Here is a 12132-nt window from a genome sequence, read left to right as displayed (position 1 = left end):
TACACTTTCCACGTGCAAGATTGAATCTATTTAAAAAAGTTATTTCATAAGAAGCCAAAAATTTTGGAGGAGTTGTGAATGACTGCAGGGCCACACCATTAGGTACACCTGCAGACTGCAGGTGCACCTAATTCACAACTCCTCCAACACGAACATTATTGTTTTTGCACTTTTTGGCTTCTTATTAAATAACTTTTGTAACCTATTTTCATGGGCTTTCCTCTTTGTGATGTTAAGTTCCTGTTATGCGCTGTTATACAGTATATGCCTTGAGCTCTTATTTTAAAGGCACTAAGAGCGGAAGTGATGACACGGAGTGGAGCGGAGGTTTTTGAAAGAAGGTAAATAAAGTGGTCCTCGTGTAAACTGGAGCCTCCGTGTTTGTTATTTTGTAGTTTCATACAGTATAGGCCACATTTATAAACCCTCGGTTACACTTTTTTAAATAGATTCAATCTTGCATGTGGAAAGTTTAAGTGAGGGCTTTAGTTGCGGCGCATGGACTTCATTTATAAGTAAAGGTAAGACCATAATAACATTTTTTTAATTAAATGTGCTTTTTTTGTGTGTAAAGTTAAAGTTAAGTTAAAGTAGCAATGATTGTCACACACACACTAGGTGTGGTGAAATTTGTCATCTGCATTTGACCCATCCCCTTGATCACCCCCTGGGAGGTGAGGGGAGCAGTGGGCAGCAACAGCGCCGCGCCCGGGAATAATTTTTGGTGATTTAATACCCAATTCCAAGCCTTGATGCTGAGTGCCAAGCAGGGAAGAATGCTGGTATGAGCTTTTAAACATAACCCGTTAACTGCTGCCAATCAAATGGTGAATAAGATACTCTTTAGGGTTCATATGTTTGTAAATCTGACTGTGATGAAGTCAGCGCCTCACCAGCCATCAACCTCACCGCATGTCACTGGTATATATATATATATATATATATATATATATGTGTGTGTGTTTATATATGGTTGTATGTATGTATATATGTGTGTATGTGTATATAATACTTACAAACAATGTCACAAGTTTATTTACAGGGTTATGCAAATGTATACTAATAGAAAACTGTAACATCAATTGATTAAAATGCCTTTAAAGCGTTAAAATAATAATTAAAACAAATACTATAGAGTTGGTATTTTTGTTTAGGGTTGAAGTTGAATGAGAGATTTCAGCAAAAAACAATGAAAAAATAAAAAATGATTTCAAAATGTTTTTATGCCCATTTTTTTTGTTTTTTTTTGTTTTTTGTTTTATATCATATAATAACTGCCAGTGTGTGAAAGAATGGGACATTGATGTTTTACAATTGAACATGAAAAAAAAACCCTCTTAGGAAAAGAATCATGTATAATTGAGTAAAACAACAACAACAAAAAGGCCATAAAACAGCAGAAATGTACTGAAGAGACAAACAAATCAGCCTTTGTCCCTTGACTGTATGTTGTTCCTTATTAGTGTTTAAACCGCTAAAAAAAATGGTGAATAATTAGCTTGTTGGTGCATAAGAAAGGTCTATCAGAAGAATTTGTAAGACATGAAATGACTTTATATTTATTTTTACACTTTATGCCTCAATCCACTGTTAAATTGACTCTCATGTTCCTGTCCTGCTGTGCTAATTAGCATAAGTTGCCGCCTCTGATGCCTTATAAGGGCATGACACATTAGTGCCGTGTGCACTCAACACAGCAGTTAACAGAAGGGGGCGTGACCTATGCTAATTACAAGCAGCGGTTTAAAAGCATTCATGCGCAGTTTGAGAAGCACTCTGATTTTAATTGTTATCATCTAATCTTTTATTAACAATACTTACAAACATGTTCGTAAATCACACACATTATATTTATATTTTAACATCTAAGTGTTGCACAATAACAAGGTACATTTGGATCAGTTTCATTTAAAGAATCATTTGATGCAGCACATATAGAACATGCACAACGTTGTGATTTAATATAATAAAACTCACGGAACAGAAAATATTCTGATGATATTTTAAAAATATTAATATTTTTAATTTAAAAAAATACTTTTTTCAATAGAAGAGCATACTATTAAAATAATATAAACAAAATAATGATTATGTATATTTGATAATGCATTCAAATATTAAAAAAAAATGTCCAAGCTAAGAATCAATACTTAGGATTGTAAACTATTAAAAGTAATTTATTGCTGTTTATTAATGACTTGTCTTTTATTTACTGTATAATCCCTAATATGCCCTAATTCAGTATGTATATATATATATATATATATATATATATATATATATATATATATATATATATATATATATATATATATATATATATACTATATTGTGATACAATAATATTAACAGTGTATTCAGTATATTACTATATTGTAATACAATTTTATTAACAATATATTCAGTATATTACTATATTGTAATGCAATAATATTAACAGTGTATTCAGTATATTACTATATTGTAATACAATAATATTAACAATATATTCAGTATATTACTATATTGTAATACAATAATATTAACAATATATTCACTGAATATATTGTTAATAGTATTGTATTTTAATATAGTAATATACTGAATATTATTCAGTATATTACTATACTGAATATTATTCAGTATATTACTATATTAAAATACAATAATATTAACAGTGTATTCAGTATATTACTATATTGTAATACAATAATATTAACAGTGTATTCAGTATATTACTATATTGTAATACAATAATATTAACAATATATTCACTGAATATATTGTTAATAGTATTGTATTTTAATATAGTAATATACTGAATATTATTCAGTATATTACTATATTAAAATACAATACTATTAACAATATATTCAGTATATTACTATATTGTAATACAATGATATTAACAATATATTCAGTATATTATTATATTGTAATACAATAATATTAACAATATATTCACTGAATATATTGTTAATAGTATTGTATTTTAATATAGTAATATACTGAATATTATTCAGTATATTACTATATTAAAATACAATAATATTAACAATATATTCAGTATATTATTATATTGTAATACAATAATATTAACAATATATTCACTGAATATATTGTTAATAGTATTGTATTTTAATATAGTAATATACTGAATATTATTCAGTATATTACTATATTAAAATACAATAATATTAACAATATATTCAGTATATTACTATATTGTAATAAAATAATATTAACAGTGCATTCAGTATATTACTATATTGTAATACAATAATATTAACAATATATTCAGTATATTACTATATTGTAATACAATAATATTAACAATATATTCAGTATATTACTATATTGTAATACAATAATATTAACAGTGTATTCAGAATATTACTATATTGTAATACAATAATATTAACAATATATTCAGTATATTACTATATTGTAATACAATAATATTAACAATATATTCAGTATATCACTATATTGTAATACAATAACATTAACAATATATTCAGTATATAAAGCGTCCTGTCATTGATTGACCTTTAACATCTGCTTATTTACGCTAAACATGTCCATAAACACAGCACCTGATCTGCGTATTTGGATATTATTACTGTACACTGGTAAAAAGTGCTGTATTTTCTGGACTATAGAGCACACCGTATATAAGTCGCACCCACTACATTTTAGAAGAAAATATTTTGCTATAAGTCGCAGATATATACGTTGTGAAATGAGTTATGTACACAGAAATATTCTGTAAATGTTTATTTACATACCTTAATGGTTTTCAAACGGGTAGTAAAACGGCTGATCAAACAAAACAGAAGTCATGGTCATGGACCCACTAGCTGCACAAGCTAGCTCTCCAATCAGTTAAACAGACTCAATTACTCCACGCTGACGTTTTGGTGAATTTACAAAACTGAAACAATACAAAAACAATGCGATTGTAAGTAAATAATACTGACACAGACACAAGTAGACGTGTTAGCTTATTAGGTAATGACGCTAGCTTCATTCCATTATGATAGCACGTACAAATATGCATGAAAACACTCTTACAGACATCACACATGGGACGCTTTAGTAAGTAAGAATAGTTTTAGTTATATTGTAAAACTTACAATTGTTGCTTGGAGTGATGAATGGAGAAATCCATACGAGTAGAAACGCTATGGACGGTTTTTGATTTCAGTTTGAGGGCAAAACAGGAAGTAGATTCTCAACTCAAACTCGTCCAAAAGACCTTTTAAGTCCTCTGCTTGGTTTTCATGAAAACTTTTGACCACAAAACGTTAGCAAAAAAAAATAAAATCAATCAATTAAACCTGCACCGTTTTACAAACCGCACGGTAGTATCCATCCATCCATCTTCTTCCGCTTATCCGAGGTCGGGTCGCGGGGGCAGCAGCTTAAGCAGGGAAGCCCAGACTTCCCTCTCCCCAGCCACTTCGTCCAGCTCCTCCCGGGGGATCCCGAGGCGTTCCCAGGCCAGCCGGGAGAGATAGTCTTCCCAGCATGTCCTGGGTCTTCCCCGTGGCCTCCTACCGGTCGGACGTGCCCGAAACACCTTCCTAGGGAGGCGTTCGGGTGGCATCCTGACCAGATGCCCGAACCACCTCATCTGGCTCCTCTCCATGTGGAGGAGCAGCGGCTTTACTTTGAGCTCCCCCCGAATGACAGAGCTTCTCACCCTATCTCTAAGGGAGAGCCCCGCCACTCGGCGGAGGAAACTCATTTCGGCCGCTTGTACCCGTGATCTTGTCCTTTCGGTCATGACCCAAAGCTCATGACCATAGGTGAGGATGGGAACGTAGATCGACCGGTAAATCGAGAGCTTTGCCTTCCGGCTCAGCTCCTTCTTCACCACAACGGATCGATACAGCGTCCGCATTACTGAAGACGCCGCACCGATCCGCCTGTCGATCTCACGATCCACTCTTCCCCCACTCGTGAACAAGACTCCGAGGTACTTGAACTCCTCCAATTGGGGCAAGATCTCCTCCCCAACGCGGAGATGGCACTCCACCCTTTTCCGGGAGAGAACCATGGACTCGGACTTGGAGGTGCTGATTCCCATCCCAGTCGCTTCACACTCGGCTGCGAACCGATCCAGTGAGAGCTGAAGATCTTGGCCGGAGGAAGCCATCAGGACCACATCATCTGCAAATAGCAGAGACCTAATCCTGCAGACACCAAACCAGATCCCCTCAACGCCCTGACTGCGCCTAGAAATTCTGTCCATAAAGGTTATGAACAGAATGGGTGACAAAGGGCAGCCTTGGCGGAGTCCAACCCTCACTGGAAACGTGTCCGACTTACTGCCGGCAATGCGGACCAAGCTCTGACACTGATTATACAGGGAGCGAACTGCCACAATAAGACAGTCCGTTACCCCATACTCTCTGAGCACTCCCCACAGGACTTCCCGGGGTACACGGTCGAATGCCTTCTCCAAGTCCACAAAGCACATGTAGACTGGTTGGGCAAACTCCCATGCACCCTCAAGGACCCTGCCGAGAGTATAGAGCTGGTCCACAGTTCCACGACCAGGACGAAAACCACACTGTTCCTCCTGAATCCGAGGTTCGACTATCCGGCGTAGCCTCCTCTCCAGTACACCTGAATAGACCTTACCGGGAAGGCTGAGGAGTGTGATCCCACGATAGTTGGAACACACCCTCCGGTTCCCCTTCTTAAAGAGAGGAACCACCACCCCGGTCTGCCAATCCAGAGGTACCGCCCCCGATGTCCACGCGATGTTGCAGAGTCTTGTCAACCAAGACAGCCCCACAACATCCAGAGCCTTAAGGAACTCCGGGCGGATCTCATCCACCCCCGGGGCCTTGCCACCGAGGAGCTTTTTAACTACCTCGGCAACCTCAGCCCCAGAAATAGGAGAGCCCACCACAGATTCCCCAGGCCCTGCTTCCTTATAGGAAGACGTGCTGGTAGGATTGAGGAGGTCTTCGAAGTATTCCCTCCACCGATCCACAACATCCGCAGTCGAGGTCAGCAGAACACCATCCTCACCATACACGGTGTTGACACTGCACTGCTTCCCCTTCCTGAGGCGGCGGATGGTGGTCCAGAATTGCTTCGAAGCCGTCTGGAAGTCTTTTTCCATGGCCTCCCCGAACGGTAGTAGTGTAGGGAAAAAATTTCGGGTGTTTGGGCTAATTGTGTTAGCATATTAACTAATGACACATGGGACGCGTTAGTAAGTCAGAATAGTTTTAGTTATATTGTAAAACTTACAAACGTTGCTTAGAGTGATGAATGAAGAATCCATACGAGTAGAAACGCTATGGACGGGTTTTGCTTTCAGTTTGAGGGCAAAACAGGCACAAACAGTAACACACCTTTTCAGTCCTCTGCTTGGGTTTCATGAAAATTAATTAGCGGAAAAAAACAAAATCTATCAATTCTCCCTGCGCCGTTTTACGAACCGCAGGGTCCAAAGTGTAGGGGAAAAAATAGTGGAATTTGGTGCTAATTGTGTGTGTGCATCTCTAGCCTTCATCTCAGTGTCGGGCGAGTGTCCCCTCCACCTGGACGAGGTGCGTCACTTCCTCACGCTGTGTCCGGAACTCTCCATGGGCTGGTTCGAGGAGGGCCGGCTGGTGGCCTTCATCATCGGCTCGCTGTGGGACCGCGAGCGCCTCGCCGCCGTGAGTCACCTGTGCTTGAGAATGTGTCGGACCCCCACTGACCTGTCCCGTGTCCTCTAGGAGGCCCTGACCCTCCACAAGCCCCGCGGCTCCACCGTGCACATCCACGTGCTGGCGGTGCACCGCACCTTCCGGCAGCAGGGCAAGGGTCCCATCCTGATGTGGCGCTACCTGCAGTACCTGCGCTGCCTGCCCAGCGTGCGGCGCGCCGTGCTCATGTGCGAGGACTTCCTGGTGCCCTTCTACCGCAAGTCGGGCTTCAAGGCGCTGGGCCGCTGCGCCATCACCGTGGGCAGCCTGAGCTTCACGGAGATGTGCTACCCCGTCAGCGGCCACGCCTACATGAGGCGCAACAGCGAGGCCATCCGCTTCCCCGCCGCGCCGCTGACCGTGCCGCCGCCCGACGCCCAAGACCCCGTGGACGTATGATCCGGGAAGTACTCCACCTTTTGTTATAGGCTTCTTCCAAAATCTAACACATTCATTTTTGTCCTCAAAATTCTAAACACAATACCCTTTGGCAATGTGAAAAATGTAAGAAAATGTTAAATAAGTGCCCGCTCGCTGGCCACTTCATTAGGTACCTTTGCCCAGTCATAGTGGAATTAGATGGGAGGTGTCCCAAATGTAACGAGGAAAGGTTGGATTGTTGCTAATATTGTAATTAATTCATTATTCATCTGACGGAAAATGTGAAGTCAGAACAAGTCAAAGTCCAAAATGTAAACAGTTTGTCCAAGTAGTGTTGATGAAAGTCACTTTTATGGTTAAAAAACAAAATGGCAGCAATTTTACTGTAAAAATAACAGCGGTACCGTTTTTCTATTTACAGTAATGCACTGTAAAAACAACGATTTTATGGTAAAAATGTTCAAAACTGCACCTCATTTTATGATAAAATTCTGGCGATTATTCTGTTTTATTCTATTCTATTCTAAAAATAAAAATGGTACTATTTTTAATTTACAGTAATGCACTGTAAAAAAAAAAAAGGATTTTACAGTAAAAACCTGTCAGCTCAGTCAGCAGAATTTTATCATAAGAATAAAAGTATTTTTAAATTTACAGTAATGCACTACAAACAAAAAAAAAACAATAGATTTTATGGTTAAAAAAACCCCAAAAACTGGCAGCTCAGTCGCCCGAATTTTACCAGAAAAATAAAAGTGGTGCCGTTTTATTTAATTTATAGTACTGTAGAAAAAAAAAGAAACAAAGTACATTCTACGGTAAAAACCTGGCAAAAATAAAAATGGTACTATTTTTGATTTACAGTAATGCACTGTAAACATAAAAAAAAAAAAAATAGATATACAGTAAAAACCTGGCAGCTCAGTCGCCAGAATTTTATCATAAGCAGAAAACTATTTTTTAATTTACAGTAATGCACTACAAACAACAATGTAGATTTTATGTTAAAAAAAAAATAGCAGCTCAGTCGCCCGAATTTTACCAGAAAAATAAAAGTGGTGCTGTTTTTTTTATTTACAGTAATGCACTGTAAAAAAAAAAAAAAAAAAGAGAAAAAAAGTAGATTTTATGGTAAAAACCTGGCAGCTCAGTCGCCAGAATTTTATCATAATAATAAAAGTGGTACTATTTTTGAATTTACAGAAATGCACTGTAAAAAAAAAAAAAAAAGTCGATTTTACGCTAAAAACCTGGAAACTCAGTTGCCAGAATTTTACCATTAGAATAAAACTATTTTTAAATTTACAGTAATGCACTACAAACAACAATGTAGATTTTATGGTTAAAAAAAACAAACAACTGGCAGCTCAGTCGCCCGAATTTTACCAGAAAAATAACAGTGGTGCCGTTTTTCTATTTACAGTAATGCACTGTAAAAACAACGATTTTATGGTAAAAATGTTCAAAACTGCACCTCATTTTATGATCAAATTCTGGCGATTATTCTATTTTATTCTATTCTATTCTATTCTATTCTATTCTAAAAATAAAAATGGTACTCTTTTTAATTTACAGTAATGCACTGTAAAAAAAAAAAAAAAGGATTTAACAGTAAAAACCTGGCAGTTCAGTCGCCAGAATTTTATCATAAGAATAAAAGTATTTTTAAATTTACAGTAATGCACTACAAACAACAATGTACATTTTATGGTTAAAAATAAAATAAAAGTAGTGCCGTTTTTTTAATTTACAGTAATGCACTGTAAAAACAACGATTTTATGGTAAAAATGTTCAAAACTGCACCTCATTTTATGATCAAATTCTGGCGATTATTCTATTTTATTCTATTCTATTCTATTCTAAAAATAAAAATGGTACTATTTTCAATTTACAGTAATGCACTGTAAAAAAAAAAAAAAAAAAAAAAGGATTTTACGGCAAAAACCTGGCAGTTCAGTTGCCAGAATTTTATCATAAGAATAAAAGTATTTTTAAATTTACAGTAATGCACTACAAACAACAATGTACATTTTATGGTTAAAAATAAAATAAAAGTAGTGCCGTTTTTTTAATTTACAGTAATGCACTGTAAAAACAACGATTTTATGGTAAAAATGTTCAAAACTGCACCTCATTTTATGATAAAATTCTGGCGATTATTCTGTTTTATTCTATTCTATTCTATTCTATTCTAAAAATGAAAATGGTACTCTTTTTAATTTACAGTAATGCACTGTAAAAAAAAAAAAAAAAAAAAGGATTTAACGGTAAAAACCTGTCAGCTCAGTCGCCAGAATTTTATCATAAGAATAAAAGCATTTTTAAATTTACAGTAATGCACTACAAACAACAATGTACATTTTATGGTTAAAAATAAAATAAAAGTAGTGCCGTTTTTTTAATTTACAGTAATGCACTGTAAAAACAACGATTTTATGGTAAAAATGTTCAAAACTGCACCTCATTTTATGATAAAATTCTGGCGATTATTCTATTTTATTCTATTCTATTCTATTCTATTCTATTCTAAAAAATGAAAATGGTACTATTTTTAATTTACAGTAATGCACTGTAAAAAAAAAAAAAAAAAGGATTTAACGGTAAAAACCTGGCAGTTCAGTCGCCAGAATTTTATCATAAGAATAAAAGTATTTTTAAATTTACAGTAATGCACAACAGTAATGCACTACAAAAAAACAAAAAAAACAATAGATTTTATGGTTAAAAAAAAACAAAAAACTGGCAGCTCAGTCGCCCGAATTTTACCAGAAAAATAAAAGTGGTGCCGTTTTATTTAATTTATAGTAATGCACTGTAGAAAAAAAAAGAAACAAAGTACATTCTACGGTAAAAACCTGGCAAAAATAAAAATGGTACTATTTTTGATTTACAGTAATGCACTGTAAACATAAAAAAAAAAAAATAGATATACAGTAAAAACCTGGCAGCTCAGTCGCCAGAATTTTATCATAAGCAGAAAACTATTTTTTAATTTACAGTAATGCACTACAAACAACAATGTAGATTTTATGTTAAAAAAAAAAATAGCAGCTCAGTCGCCCGAATTTTACCAGAAAAATAAAAGTGGTGCTGTTTTTTTTATTTACAGTAATGCACTGTAAAAAAAAAAAAAAAAAAGAGACAAAAAGTAGATTTTATGGTAAAAACCTGGCAGCTCAGTCGCCAGAATTTTATCATAATAATAAAAGTGGTACTATTTTTGAATTTACAGAAATGCACTGTAAAAAAAAAAAAAAGTCCATTTTACGCTAAGAACCTGGAAACTTAGTTGCCAGAATTTTATCATTAGAATAAAACTATTTTTAAATTTACAGTAATGCACTACAAACAACAATGTAGATTTTATGGTTAAAAAAAACAAACAACTGGCAGCTCAGTCGCCCGAATTTTACCAGAAAAATAACAGTGGTGCCGTTTTTCTATTTACAGTAATGCACTGTAAAAACAACGATTTTATGGTAAAAATGTTCAAAACTGCACCTCATTTTATGATAAAATTCTGGCGATTATTCTATTTTATTCTATTCTATTCTATTCTATTCTATTCTAAAAAATAAAAATGGTACTCTTTTTAATTTACAGTAATGCACTGTAAAAAAAAAGAAAAAGGATTTAACGGTAAAAACCTGGCAGTTCAGTCGCCAGAATTTTATCATAAGAATAAAAGTATTTTTAAATTTACAGTAATGCACTACAAACAACAATGTACATTTTATGGTTAAAAATAAAATAAAAGTAGTGCCGTTTTTTTAATTTACAGTAATGCACTGTAAAAACTACGATTTTATGGTAAAAATGTTCAAAACTGCACCTCATTTTATGATAAAATTCTGGCGATTATTCTATTTTATTCTATTCTATTCTATTCTAAAAATAAAAATGGTACTCTTTTTAATTTACAGTAATGCACTGCAAAAAAAAAAAAAAAAAAAAGGATTTAACGGTAAAAACCTGGCAGTTCAGTCGCCAGAATTTTATCATAAGAATAAAAGTATTTTTAAATTTACAGTAATGCACTACAAACAACAATGTACATTTTATGGTTAAAAATAAAATAAAAGTAGTGCCGTTTTTTTAAATTTACAGTAATGCACTGTAAAAACAACGATTTTATGGTAAAAATGTTCAAAACTGCACCTCATTTTATGATCAAATTCTGGCGATTATTCTATTTTATTCTATTCTATTCTATTCTATTCTATTCTAAAAATAAAAATGGTACTCTTTTTAATTTACAGTAATGCACTGTAAAAAAAAAAAAAAAAAAGGATTTAACGGTAAAAACCTGGCAGTTCAGTCGCCAGAATTTTATCATAAGAATAAAAGTATTTTTAAATTTACAGTAATGCACTACAAACAACAATGTACATTTTATGGTTAAAAATAAAATAAAAGTAGTGCCGTTTTTTTAATTTACAGTAATGCACTGTAAAAACAACGATTTTATGGTAAAAATGTTCAAAACTGCACCTCATTTTATGATCAAATTCTGGCGATTATTCTATTTTATTCTATTCTATTCTATTCTAAAAATAAAAATGGTACTATTTTCAATTTACAGTAATGCACTGTAAAAAAAAAAAAAAAAAAAAAAAAAAAAAAAGGATTTTACGGCAAAAACCTGGCAGTTCAGTCGCCAGAATATTATCATAAGAATAAAAGTATTTTTAAATTTACAGTAATGCACTACAAACAACAATGTACATTTTATGGTTAAAAATAAAATACAAGTAGTGCCGTTTTTTTAATTTACAGTAATGCACTGTAAAAACAACGATTTTATGGTAAAAATGTTCAAAACTGCACCTCATTTTATGATAAAATTCTGGCGATTATTCTGTTTTATTCTATTCTATTCTATTCTATTCTAAAAATGAAAATGGTACTCTTTTTAATTTACAGTAATGCACTGTAAAAAAAAAAAAAAAAAAGGATTTAACGGTAAAAACCTGGCAGCTCAGTCGCCAGAATTTTATCATAAGAATAAAAGTATTTTTAAATTTACAGTAATGCACAACAGTAATGCACTACAAAAAA

The 12132-nt window shown here is 34.1% G+C and overlaps 1 protein-coding gene across 1 annotated transcript in view; it reads left to right on the top strand.

Annotated features, from left to right (window-relative positions):
* The window catches only part of LOC133615349 (serotonin N-acetyltransferase-like), a 35851-nt gene extending 24318 nt beyond the window's left edge, over window positions 1–11533 (top strand). The window contains exons 3-4 of the mRNA XM_061973882.2: window positions 6508–6662; window positions 6723–11533. Coding sequence (XP_061829866.1) covers window positions 6508–6662; window positions 6723–7091 — 524 coding nt within the window. The 3' untranslated portion in view covers window positions 7092–11533. The remainder of the gene's footprint in view (window positions 1–6507; window positions 6663–6722) is intronic.
* The last annotated feature ends 599 nt before the right edge of the window (window positions 11534–12132 follow it).

Source organism: Nerophis lumbriciformis, linkage group LG22 (assembly GCF_033978685.3).
Source record: "Nerophis lumbriciformis linkage group LG22, RoL_Nlum_v2.1, whole genome shotgun sequence".
NCBI classification, from domain to species: domain Eukaryota; kingdom Metazoa; phylum Chordata; class Actinopteri; order Syngnathiformes; family Syngnathidae; genus Nerophis; species Nerophis lumbriciformis.
This window is presented reverse-complemented; position numbering and strand designations above follow the sequence as displayed.